The sequence below is a fragment of the Erpetoichthys calabaricus genome, chromosome 3, assembly GCF_900747795.2.
Source record: "Erpetoichthys calabaricus chromosome 3, fErpCal1.3, whole genome shotgun sequence".
Lineage (NCBI taxonomy): Eukaryota > Metazoa > Chordata > Cladistia > Polypteriformes > Polypteridae > Erpetoichthys > Erpetoichthys calabaricus.
Window position 1 is genome coordinate 206,864,969 of NC_041396.2, and position 14,298 is coordinate 206,879,266.

The window sequence follows — 14,298 nt, forward strand, 5'->3', positions numbered from 1 at the left end:
TTATATTACTTTTAGTTGTACTATACCAAATATAAATTTACCTGACAAGGATATATACAAACAATACTTACAGTATGTGATTCCAATTCTGAAATTTTCTCAGGCTGCCCAGAGCCGAAGAAATACACTCTGATAATGTGATCTGTGCTGCCTGTTGCCAAAAACATTCCACCTAAAATATAAAAGACATAGGCTGAAAGAAACCTTCTCTGGACACAATGATTAATCTTTATTTTCTTTATTTAGACAGTCACTACTACCTACATTACCTGCACTATACATTTTACATTTCAATTATACTTTAAAATACTTAATTAAAACAAAAAAACTGAACATTTTGGAGTTTAATCACATTGGGTCTGCATCAGTAAACAGGTTTAAAAGTAAATCAGCCAATGGAAGTTTAATATTTAATCTCTAAATAACATCTATACCCATAAAATATGCATCAGTAAAACAAAACGCAATCTTACTGTAAAATCTGAAATGTAATATATGACTAAGGAACTTTTGTATTCAATATCATACATGTCTCTGCAATTATGCCTCTCTCTTAACAGGTACAGTACATGACAGTTTCATTGGGAGATCTGTGTTGTGCTTCAAAGCACTTAATTCTTGTATTGAATTTTACTGGGTACAATTGTTGTTAGCATTGCCAACAGTCCTAAGTGCATAATTGTGGATGCATGCGAGGTTTCCCCCATGGCCCTGAACTGTATATACCAGAAAATGAATGGATGCTTGAACAGACATCTGCAAACATTATAATAAAAGAATGAATGTAAATCCTCCTTTCCTTTATCAGGACTATGTAGGTCACTGTATTAAAAATTGATTATTCTCACCATTACTAAATCTCCTCTTATAACTCTGAATCCCAACAAGTTAATTTCATTGCCAACAACCCAAAGCATCTCTTAGACTTGGAATTCTATGCAGAAACAGTTAATCCAGAGTAGGACTTGAGTTAACCAATTTTGATGAGATATGGAGCATTATGCCCAAATAACTCTTGGGGCAGTATTTTGCTTGTAGATTAAATAATATCATTCTGCAAAAAATAATCCTTTTTTTTTTCTGTTTATTAATTTTTATTGTAATCACTCCATACAAATAGATCAATTTATAACCAAACAAAATTGAAGACAAATCAAACCCCACCCCTGAGAAGGAGAGCTTAGCCAAAGGAGAATTGCTTAGGGCTTTTTAATAAGGCAACAATAAATAAAAGAAAGGGAGAAATATATAGGTAAATAAGAGATGGAGAAGGGAATTAAATACGGTAATAGTTATTTCTCTTATTCTAAAATAATATTGATTAGATCCTGCCAGGTTTTGAAAAAATTTTGTACAGATCCTCTAACTGAGAATTTGATTTTTTCCAATTTCAAATAATATAAAATATCGGTTTCCCACTGACTTATCAATTTAACAGAATAAGTCTGCGTGGCAAGAGTGTAGTGAATGCAATCACCGTTTGCTTGTCCTTTTCCACTTCATGTCCGCCTGGAAGAACACCGAACACAGCTGTTAGTGGGTTAGGAGGGATTGTGACCCCAAGGCTGTCTGAAAGGCACTTAAAAATTTTGGTCCAAAATGATGTTAATTTGGTGCAGGCCCAGAACATGTGACCTAGTGAGGCAGGAGCTTGGTTGCAGCGTTCGCAGGTTGGATCTTGCCCTGGGAACATTTTGGACAGTTTTAAGCGAGACCGGTGAGCTCGATACATAATTTTTAGTTGAATAATTCTATGCTTTGCGCATATGGAGCTCGAGTGAATTCTCTGCTTTGCTACCTTCCACTCCTTTTCTGATATATTGATTAAGAGATCTTCTTCCCAATGTCCTCTTGGATCTTTGAAAGGTAGGGACTCTAATAGGATTTTATATAATGCGGAAATGGTGTTTAATTCCTCGAAATTGAGCAGTATTTTTTCCAGCATTGTGGAGGGTGCGAGGTGGGGGAAATCGGGCAATTTCTGTTTAACAAAATTTCTAATTTAAAGATAGTGAAAGAAATGTGTACCTGGGAGGTTGAATTTTGAACGTAATTGTTCAAAAGATGTAAATATGTTGTCTATATAAAGATCTCTGAGCATTTTAATCCCAAAACTTTTCCAGGTATTAAAAACTGGATATGTTTGCGAGGGTTGAAAGAGGTGGTTCTCTTGCAGAGGTGCCACAAATAAAAGATTTTCCATCTTAAAATGCTTTCTAAGTTGGTTCCATATTCTGAGTGAGTAAAGCACAATTGGGTTATTAGTATATTTGCGATAACTTGCATTTATTGGAGCGCAGAGCAGGCAGTATAAAGAAGTACTACAGGATTTTACTTCCATTGCGGACCAAGCCTGTGTATGTTCATTTATTTGTGTCCAGGTTTTTATGGCTTGTATGTTTGCTGCCCAGTAATAAAGCTGAAAATTAGGTAAAGCCATGCCACCTTCTGCCTGAGGTCTTTGTAGGGTTGCTCTTCAGATACGTGGATGTTTTGAGTTCCAAATGAATGAGGTTATTGTTGAATCTAACTGTTTAAAAAATGATTTATTGATATATATTGGAATGTTTTGAAATAAAAAAAAGAAGTTTAGGAAGGATATTCAGCTTAACAACGTTAATTCTTCCAGCTAGAGTGAGATGAAGGGTTGACCATCTATCTAGGTCTTGCTTAAATTTTTTTCCATACAGACGGCAAAATTTTGTTGATAAAGAGCTTTATGTTTACTTGTGATATTTACCCCTAGGTATTTAAACTGATCTGCTATGGTAAAAGGTAGGGTGTCCAATCTAATTTTATATGCTTGTGAATTCACTGGAAAGAGTATACTTTTATTCAGATTAATTTTAAGACCAGATATCTTTTGAAATTCTGTTAGTGCTGTTAGAACTGCAGGGACAGTGTTTTCTGGGTCTGATAATTATAAAACCATATCATCTGCATATAGAGAAATTTTCTGCTCCAGTCCTTCTCTGACAATCCCCTTTATCTGATAAGAATTTCGGCAGTGAACCGCCAGTGGTTCAATAGCGATTGCAAACAGCAGTGGCGACAAGGGACATCCTTGTCTGGTGCCACGTTCTAGCTTAAAGTAGTCTGAGCAAATGTTATTAATACAAACTGAAGCTTCTGGATTGGTATACAGTAGTTTGATCCACGCACAAATATTCGGGCCAAACCCAAATTTCTCCAATGCAGTGAAAAGGTAGTTCCATTCAATCATATCAAATGCTTTTTCTGCGTCTAATGATAGTAATATCTCTGGGGTGTTTGATTTTGCTGGTGAATATATAACATTAAACAAGCGTCGGAAATTGGAAGATAGATGTCGGCCTTTAATAAATCCAGTTTGATCCTGTGATATTACTAAGGGCAGCACTTTCTCCATCCTTCTAGCTAGAATTTTTGAGAGTATCTTAACATCATTATTCAGGAGTGAAATTGGTCTGTATGATGCACATTGTAACAAGTCCTTATTTTGTTTAGGAAAGACAGTGATTAATGCTTGTCGAAATGTTTGAGGTAGTATTTGGTTGTCTCAGCACTTAAAGCATCTATTCGTGGTGTCTGTAATACATCCAGAAATGCGTTAGATTGTGTGTTGTCTTCTTTGAGCTCAGTAGAATATAAGGATTTATAATAATCTCTAAATGCGTGCATTATATTTTTATGGTCTATAATTTCTTCTCCATTCGTGTTGGTAATTACTAGTATTGCATTGCGAACTTCTTGTTTGTGAATTTGTTGAGCTAAAAGCTTATTAGCTTTTCCTCCGTGTTCAAAGTAATGATGTCTAGACTTATAAATAAGTTGTTCAGTTTCTTTAGTTGTTAAGATGTTAAGTTCTGTATGCAGGGCCTGCCTTTTCCTGTGGAGAGCTTCACTTGGACGCCTGGCTTGTTCTTCATCTATTCTAGTAATTTCGCTTCTTAGCTCTGACACTTTCTTGGTTTCTAATTTATTTTTGTGGGAAACAAATGAAATAATCTATCCTCTTAAGAAGGCCTTTAGAGTTTCCCCGAGTGTTCCTGCAGAAACCTCTGTGGGCGTGTTTGTCTCTAGGAAGAAGCTGATTTGTTTGGATATAAATTCTGTGCAGTTCTCGTCTGCCAATAGAAGAGGGTTAAGGCGCCATCTGCGAGGTGAGTGTGAGGGGCTTAATGATTTTAGCTCCAAGACTAGAGGGGCATGGTCGGAGATAACAATTGTGTCGTATTTGCATGATTTAATTGTAGGCAGGAAATTATTATCTATAAAAACATAATCAATTCTTGAGTAGCTATAATGCACTGGTGAGTAGAACGAATATGTTCTTGAGTTTGGGTTAAGAAACCTCCAGGGGTCTGATAAGTTGTGATCATTTAAAAACTGTGTAATTGTCTTTGCAGTATTAGATGTCATCCCCCCTGTCACAGGAGTCCTATCTAGAGTGGATTTAAAACACAATTAAAGTCCCCAGCCATTATAATTTTATGAGTGTTCACATTGGGAATGGATGCAAATAGATTTTGCATGAATTCCTTATCATCAACATTGGGTGCATAAACATTTATCAAAATCATTTTGCTGTTATATAAGTTGCCCATGACCATCACATATCTCCCTTCAGGGTCCAATACTACATCTGATGCTACAAATGGAACTGTTCTATGTATGAGAATTCCCACCCCTCTAGTTTTCTTTATAAAGCTAGAATGGAACATTTGGCCAGTCCAGTCTTTTTGTAGTCTGAACTGATCCTTGCTTAGTAAGTGGGTCTCCTGTAAAAATACTATTTTAGCGTTTAACCCTGTTAGGTGAGAGCATACTTTCTTTCTCTTTAATTCGTGATTCAAGTCTTTAACATTCCAGCTCACAAAGTTAACTGTCCCATCATGGAGACATTGATTCTGAGTTTTTAATGTCATTTTATAGTCTTAAATGGTAATGAGGCAGTTTCAATCTTAGTTTCAAAATTCCCCATGAGTTATTGCATTTTAGCCTATTGTTGCATTGATATTTATAGTTATAGGGATTAGAAGAATAGATTAGATATAGCCTGCTCTCCTTCTCTCCCCCCTTTATCCCCCCACCCCCCCATTTTGCCTCCCTATATGAGGCTTGATCCCACTTCGCGATGTCCCGGTCCTCTGACATACGAAGAGGCAGAGCACGTCCAAAACAAAACAAACCCCACCCCGCAGCGGTGTTAGAGAATTAAAACAGAGATATCTATTGCAGCTGAAATCTTAAATACTATCTGCCGAAAATATAATCATTAATCTTTAAGCTTAAAATAATCTTCAGCAATTTTAAGATATTAAGATAAAAAAAAGAATGAACCCTGGTAATGATTTTAAAAAGTAGTCTAGGATAAACATGGTAATTCCTACTGTAATAGTATAATGTAATAGTATAAATAGTAATAAACCAAGTGTATGATGTTAAACAGTCTACTTTAAGAAAAAAAACAAATCCTACTTTAATTACTTCCACACTCACGTCTATAACTCTAATTAAGACATAAACATATAATGTCCAGATAAAGAAAAGGATGTATAATTAGAATACCAGTCTCTTTAAATATGGATCCAGAGAGCGGATGATAGGTCCTTCCCATGCCTTGATAGAATACGGCTCCTTATTAACTTTCAAAAGAGTGTCGGAAACAGCTTCTTTAATTCCTTTCCAGCTTCTTCTTTGCTTGAAAAAATATAATATTGATCTTGAACTTCCACTTTCAGTTTTGCGGGATACAAGAGACTGTATTTGATATCGGCTTCCCGTAGCAACTTTTTAATGTCAAAGTAGGCTGCACGTTTTGCAGATGTTGATGGTGAGAAGTCGGGGAAAATACGAATAAGATTATTTTCAAATATAATCTCTTGCTTGTGTCTGAGAACTGCCATCACATCAAGCTTACATCGTAGTCGCTCGAAGCGGACAATAAAAGACCTAGGTTTAAAGGTACTAGATCTGTATGTGCGATAAGCAGCTGCAATCTCAATGTCGAGTTTAAAATCATCTCCAATTATTTTAGACAGTAATTCTACTGCAAATTTCATTGGGCTTGAGCTTTCTCGTTTCTCAGGTATACCCTCAATTCTTATATTATTTCTTCTGTACCCATCTTCCAGGGCCGCAAGTCTGTCTCCAAGTTTTTTGCATTCGGAATTCGCAGCTGTGGCTTTTTCATTGGCGTTAGACGCCAGTTGTTCCGCTGTTTCAACTCGAGCCGTGAATCTTTGCTTAACGTCAACCAGCTGATCTGTAACGTCTTTAATCTGGTCGGTAAGCATTTTCAGTTTGAATCTATTTTCTTCAATGTGTTCCTCTAATTTCTCCAACATGACTTTAAAGTTCACGTCAAAACGTTTAAATAGACGCGTTTCCCGGTCTTTATTATCCTTTTTAATCTCGATGATATCCTTCTTAAGCTCAATGTTAGATTTCTTAAGCTCATTCTCGTTATCCTTCTTAAGCTCATTTATGGCCGTAGCCATGGCGGCAGCCAGTGTAGCAATCATCTCTTTCAATTCGGACAGTTCGCTTCGGATTTCGTGCTCCGCGAGTGGAAATGCAGCTCCTGTTACAGCAGGTGCTGCGGGCTCGCGATGAGTAGATGAGAGCACATCCTGCAGGGCCTTTTCTAGTCTCGAATGATCCTCAGAAATCGGCGATCCAGCATGACCTGTATCACTAGCACCTTCGCTCCCATTTTCACTCTCGACTGGAGACGATACAATGGAGCGGGGTCCCAGGAGATCTGTGCATTCGTCTGCCTGTTCCAGGTCAGCCTCCGAGAGGCCATACCTTGCACTCAGGCCAGATGTCTGTCCAGACTTTGAAGCGGCTTTAAGTTTCTTTTCCGGTTCTTTCTGACTTTTCTTCTTGTTACTCATGCTTGTATAATAATCAATTTTTCCATAAGATCTGTAATTCTTTGTTAAACAGATCAATATTTATTAATGGGGCGGAGCCTTCAACAAAAACTCACAATGGCATGTAAACAGGAAGCTACATTCATTTTTGGAATTAACTGAAAATGAACTATTAATTGAATCAAGCAATAGCAATGACAATGTGAATTGGTTATCAGACTTTGACACGATTAGTGCAACAGATGCAAAACATTGTGATATGCCTGGTGAATTCAGTCCCATGGTTTACCGTGGTGCAAGTAGCTTCATGCCAAAAAATGCAAAATTACTTTTATCAAGTAAAAGGACAAGAAAGAGCTGTTCATAATGAAGGAACTGTCAGTGTTCGTGTCGGGGGGGGGGGGGGGGAATGAGGAAGTTACTAAGCTTTTGCTTCTGTAGCCTATAACACCACAATGAGAGGCCTAACTTGCGTGGATCAGACATTCCACCCTCTCATGCACAAACAACAGAAAAAATATTAAGTGAATAAAGAATCATACTTCTTAAAGCACACACAAATCTATTTCTGAATTGATTCCAGAATTACACATAAATGGCAGAAATTAATGCATGTGTGTGTGTTTCAGTTTTTTAAAAAAATAGGCACAATTTCTGCTATTGTGCAATGAAATTCTCCTACCTTAAATAAAAACAATTTCCAGACATAAATTCTGCTGTTTGTTCTTTTGACATGTGTTGATATGGTGCCGTATCATAACTACTGTGAGCCATTTCCATTTGTTGTATTTACACAGATTTTTCTTACATATTGAGCCTTTCAAATTACAACATATTTCGTGTAGCTGCCGTCATGCATTGAGTGCAGTGCCAACTTTCACTTAGTACTACCTACAATGTTACAGAATTTTGGTATCAACTTGGTATTAAAGTATTAGTTCCTGTGATGTCTGTACATATAACCACATGTAAATTTCAAACTAGACTCCTGTCAGTTGCTTATCCCCATTACATACCACAAGTACCCAAAAGATTTGGAAACTAAAAAAAATAAAGTCATATTTAAATGCATTAAACTAATAAGGTGTATTGAATTTACACAGTAGTAAGGGGAGCTTACTTCAAAAGTTTAATACAAAAGGTCAGACCAATAAATGCAGTGTACTGTATTCTAAGCAAAGATATTCAAATCAATGAGAAACCTGCAAAAATGTCAACACTCTCCCAAAAAGAAGAATAAAAAGAATACATTTCTTTAATTGGCAAAACTTACATGATTACTAATTACATCAACATCATTCACCATCACCAGATTAATGCAAATATTTCTGGGATTACCCAGGTTAGCCAGTTGCTCCCTAACTCTTCCAACAACTATACTTTCATTGGCCTCCCCCTAGGCCACAGGTGTCAATGTCCGGTCCTCGAGGGCCGCAGTGGCTGCATGTTGTTATTCTAACCATTTTCTTCATTAGTGAGCCATTTTTACTGTTAATTAACTTCTTTTGCTTTAGTTTTAATTAACTTGACTCAGGCCCCTTAATTGTCTCTTTTTCCTTAATTAGTAGCCAAACAATGAGACATCAAACAAACCACCATATGACAGAAAAAACAGAAAATCAACAGATTTGGAAATGTCTGCTGTGGCAGAATGAGAGCAGCAACAAGCCATTGAATTAAATAACGGGCTTAATTAACAGCAAGAATCAGCTTCTCATTAAGAGACTGGTTGGAGTTTGAAATCCCAGTTTAGCTGGTCATCTGTTGGCTCGTTTCACATCTCATTTCTGTTTGGCTGTCATTTAATGAAGAAACAAATCAATTCAGAGGACTGAATCCTTAAAAACAGGGCTATTGAAATGAAGGGAAAGGGAGTTAATTAGCAGTGAAAACTACTCACTGATTAGGAAAAGGGTTAGAATGAAAACTTCTAGCCAATGCAGCCCTCTAGGCCCGGAGTGCGACATCCCTGCCCTAGGCCTTATTCTCTCTAACACCATCTTGGCACACCTCTTCACCCAATCATCCTCTGCCTTTCGCTCAACATCTTCAAACCACCTTAGTCTGTGCCTCCCAACATATATTAATAAAACATGATTAGCGAGTACATTACATTGCTGGGTCAAGTGCAACCTGCTGTTCACTGTGTGATCCTGAACAGGTCATTTAACCTGCTTGTGCACCAACTTTAAAAAACACCTGCAAACTATTATAACAAATCCTGAACTTGTAAGTCACCATGGATAAAGGTGTTGGCCAAATAATAATGAACATTAATAATACTATCATACTAGATAGACAGAGAGAGACATGCAACTCATTTAATACAATTGTGGACATTTTATTAATAAAAGATTATTTAATATTAAACTTTAATGTTTTAAATCTTTTGTATGCAAAATGTGATTATCATAATAAAATGAACCAAATAATTATGTTGGTATTACCATTATAATAACATTAAGGCATACTATTAATTTTTTAAGAGAGTCCTAATCACGGATTACTTCTCCAAACCTACTTACCAGAATGCCACAACTTCTAGTATTTGCTAGAACTGTTCAGAACCTACAACTAACTAAACACATGTTAAGCCACATACATTTTCATAATATTTATAATTTCAGGATAGGTAACATATACTTATGCACATTTTTATTACCAGCACTGAATGAAGAACAAATCATCTGGACGCCTGGCCTGGGCCTCTCTGTAAATTTACTTGGCCGCTGACTAAAAGAAAGGAAAAAAAAATAATGAGAAATGATTCAACATTTTTGATTGAACTAGTGTCACTATCCTTTACTAACAAAACAAAAAAGCAAGAGTGTTAGAAACATATTAAAATAAAATCCAACATGACAAAATGCAGAATATTTCATCTCTCAATAGATCGAAAGATAGAACTTATTTGTACCCAGAGCAAAATTTTGTCTTTTTACAGAAGCTCTTTAAATAAATACATAAACAGGTAGATAAGTAAGTACATAAATAACTATACACACACACACTTTGGTCTGAACACACACCAGAATGACAATAAAGCAAGAAACACTTCTGCTGAATAGTTTGCTGGCTGAAAGTACTCAGTGTTAGTGTGTTAGAGAAAGGATGTGTAGCCTTGTTCATAATGGCACTTGGTTTTACTTCTCTTCTTCGCTACGATCTCTTGGGGGTCCAGAATGTGTCCTATAACTAAGGTTGGCCTTTTAATTAGCCTGTTGATTCTATGGGCCACTCTTGAAGTGATGTAACCAGCCATGCACATCACAGGATAGAAAATTGCACTGGCCATCACAGTGTTGTTATACACAACAACATCAACCAAACAAAAAAAAAAATAAAAAAATTGGGAGTGGTCTCCCCTAGACTTTTTTGTATGCTCAGTTATGGGGATGAATATTTGAGGAGTAAACTGCAAGACAATGATTATATTTTTATATTTTGAAAATTAAAGAACCATCAACAACAAATCAAATCAAATTAATAATATATTGAACAATTATTATAAATGTAAAGTTGAGTAAATCTGACTCTGCAGCTGTATGAATAAAAGTTAAAGTACCACTTCTGGTTAACGGAAATAGCCCAAAAACTGATAGAAACCTACATTTTGTACCTAATATTTGCATGCAAAATTTGGTTGACCTCAGCGAAACCGTACTGAAGTTATCATGTTTACATACACATATACACACACACACACACAGACAGACAAAATTACACACACTGTAATTCCAAAAATGGTATTTACAGATTCTGGGAGGTCTAAAACATTGAGATTCATCAAAATGGACGATTACAATGCCTTCCCTATACTTTGAAAATTTCATTTGAAGGGGCAATCATAATTTTGTTAGACTTCTATAAATGAGATCCATTTTATTTAAGGCAATAACTTTTATTACCTGTTTATATTTATTTGTTTCTTTCTTTGTGTAATGTGAGCAGTATAGGGTATAAACATGAAAACTCACAGGGTTACAAGGACAATCAGTAATTATATTAAAAAATGTATATACAGTGCATCCAGAAAGTATTCACAGCGCATCACTTATTCCACCTTTTGTTATGTTACAGCCTTATTCCAAAATGGATTAAATTCATTTTTTTTCCTCAGAATTCTGCACACAACACCCCATAATGACAACGTGAAAAAGTTTACTTGAGGTTTTTGCAAATTTATTAAAAATAAAAAATCTGAGAAATCACATGTACATAAGTATTCACAGCCTTTGTTCAATACTTTGTCGATGTACCTTTGGCAGCAATTACAGCCTCAAGTCTTGTTGAACATGCCACAAGCTTGGCACACCTATCCTTGGCCAGTTTCGCCCATTCCTCTTTGCAGCACCGCTCAAGCTTCATCAGGTTGCACAATCATTTTAAGATCTCTCCAGAGATGTTCAATCGGATTAAAGTCTAGGCTCTGGCTGGGCCACTCAAGGACATTCACAGAGTTGTCCTGAAGCCACTCCTTTTATATCTTGGCTGTATGCTTAAGGTCGTTGTCCTGCTGAAAGATGAACCATCGCCCCAGTCTGAGGTCAAGAGCGCTCTGGAGCAGGTTTTCATCCAGGATGTCTCTGTACATTGCTGCAGTCATCTTTCCCATTATCCTGACTAGTCTATCAGTTCCTGCCGCTGAAAAACATCCCCACTGCATGATGCTGCCACCACCATGCTTCACTGTTGGGATGGTGCCAGGTTTCCTCCAAACGTGACACCTGGCATTCACACCAAAGAGTTCAATCTTTGTCTCATCAGACCAGAGAATTTTCTTTCTCATGGTCTGAGAGTCCTTCAGGTGCCTTTTGGCAAACTCCAGGCGGGCTGCCATGTGCCTTTTACTAAGGAGTGGCTTCCGTCTGGCCACTCTACCATACAGGCCTGATTGGTGGATTGCTGCAGAGATGGTTGTCCTTCTGGAAGGTTCTCCTCTCTCCACAGAGGACCTCTGGAGCTCTGACAGTGACCATTGGGTTCTTGGTCATCTCCCTGACTAAGGCCCTTCTCCCCCGATCACTCAGTTTACATGGCCGGCCAGCTCTAGGAAGAGTCCTGGTGGTTTCGAACTTCTTCCACTTACGGATGATGGAGGCCACTGTGCTCATTGGGACCTTCAAAGCAGCAGAAATTTTGCTGTAACCTTCCCCAGATATGTGCCTCGAGACAATCCTGTCTCGGAGGCCTACAGACAATTCCTTTGACTTCATGCTTGGTTTGTGCTCTGACTTGAACTGTCAACTGTGGGACCTTATATAGACAGGTGTGTGCCTTTCCAAATCATGTCCAGTCAACTGAATTTACCACAGGTGGACTCCAATTACGATGCAGAAACATCTCAAAGATGATCAGGGGAAACAGGATGCACTTGAGCTCAATTTTGAGCTTCACAGCAAAGGCTGTGAATACTTATGTACATGTGCTTTCTCAATTTTTTTATTTGTAATAAATTTGCAAAAACCTCAAGTAAGCTTTTTTCACGTTGTCATTATGGGGTGTTGTGTGTAGAATTCTGAGGAAAAAAATGAATTTAATCCATTTTGGAATAAGGCTATAACATAACAAAATGTGGAAAAAGTGATGCGCTGTGAATACTTTCCGGATGCACTGTATATATGTGTGTATATATATGTGTATATATATATATATATATATATATATATATATGTGTATATATATATGTGTATATATATATATATATATATATATATATATATATATATATATATATACATACATACATACATACATATATATACACACACACACACAGTATATATACGTATATATATAGAAAGAACATGCAAACTCCACACAAACAGGCCCGGAAATCAAATCCAAGTCACTTTGAGTGATACAAAACAAATGACAGGACTACTGTAAAATCTTTCATATGAATGCTCATAAAAAATCTTTATTATTTAATTACTTTTTTTTATTCCTTAACTAGGGGGCTCTGCCCTCTGCTCGCTTCGCTCGCCAACCCTTGTGTTTGGCTAATCGGATATACAATTTTAAAAACTTGTTGCTTCAATTTCATTATTTGCACTTTTCTTCAGGATCGCATTGAATTTTGATTCTGTTTTTGGACTTACATAATGACCATACAACAGATAACTGCCCGTTAGTGAATATCGTTGCTTTTTCTCTAATAAAATAATCCGAATTTTTCGAATGTTTGTCCCTGTGATTTGTTAATTGTCATAGCAAAAGCTATTCTCATGGGAAACTGTAAACATTTTAATATAAATGGCATATCAAGGTCTCCTTTGGTGTCTAATGTTATTCGTGGAATATACAGTAATCCCTCGCTATATCGCGCTTCGACTTTCGCGGCTTCACTCTATTGTGGATTTTATATGTAAGCATATCCATATTACTAAACGAGAATGGTAAAACGAATATGGACGCAGGGACATGCCCGTGGACGCAAAAAACATAGTGCGCAGGCGCCACACAAAGCCCCCCTCCAACCAACGGAAATCGCACGAGATATGGTGCGCCCACTAACAGAAATGAGGCAACGCGCCCATAGCACACACAAAAAAAAAGGAGTTAGACGCAGGCGCCACACAAAGCCCATACAGACGCAGGCTCCACACAAAGCCCATAGCACACAAAAAAGAGGATTCAGACCCACGCCCCAGAGTGTGAGAAATGAGGCAACGCGCCTAAGAAATTAGCACACAAAAAAAAAACCGAGTCAGACGCAGGCGCCACACGAAGCCCATAGCACACAAAAAAGAGGATTCAGACCCACGCCCCACTGTGAAACGGGACAGACTACGGAGTCCACACACTAACATAAATAGGAAATGAGACACAAACCACCCCTCCACTAACAGAAATAAGAAATGAGGCAATGCGCCCATAGCACACAACACAGAGGAGTCACACGCATGCGCCACACAAAGCCTATAGCACACAAAAAGGAGGAGTCAGACACACGCCCGAAAGTGAAACGGGACAGACTACGGACTCCACACAGGGTCTCCCATCGAGACCGAGATTACGGCTCAAAAACGAAAGCCACAAATACGGACAAAACAACATATTTGAATCACATTATTCCCGCCTAACAGTGAAACGGGACATACTTCGGAGTCCACAAAGGTTCACAAATCACGCCCGAGATTGTACGGACAAAGAGTAGTCAACCCCCCCCCCCCGCACCACAGTAAAACGTCACAGACTACGGAGTCCCACTACACAGCAGTATCCATGCACTTCTAAAAAACCGGACGCGGACACCCGCCGTCATACATAAACAACAAGAAAACGGACCAAAATACATATTAGAATCACATTACAGTGATACAATCTTAACAGGACACCCACAGATAACACAGACACAACACCTGATGGGTAATAATAAGAAGAAACAAACACTCCGTATTAAACGTACGTCATCTGAACACGTAAAAAATTTACA

General features: G+C 37.6%; 1 protein-coding gene across 1 annotated transcript in view; it reads right to left on the bottom strand.

Moving 5' to 3' along the window:
- Positions 1 to 14,298, bottom strand: part of phip (pleckstrin homology domain interacting protein) — a 202,300-nt gene that overhangs the window by 118,150 nt on the left and 69,852 nt on the right. The window contains exons 10-11 of the mRNA XM_028797719.2: positions 9,523 to 9,593; positions 72 to 172 (exon numbers count right to left, since the gene is read on the bottom strand). Of these exons, the coding sequence (XP_028653552.2) occupies positions 72 to 172; positions 9,523 to 9,593 (172 nt within the window). The remainder of the gene's footprint in view (positions 1 to 71; positions 173 to 9,522; positions 9,594 to 14,298) is intronic.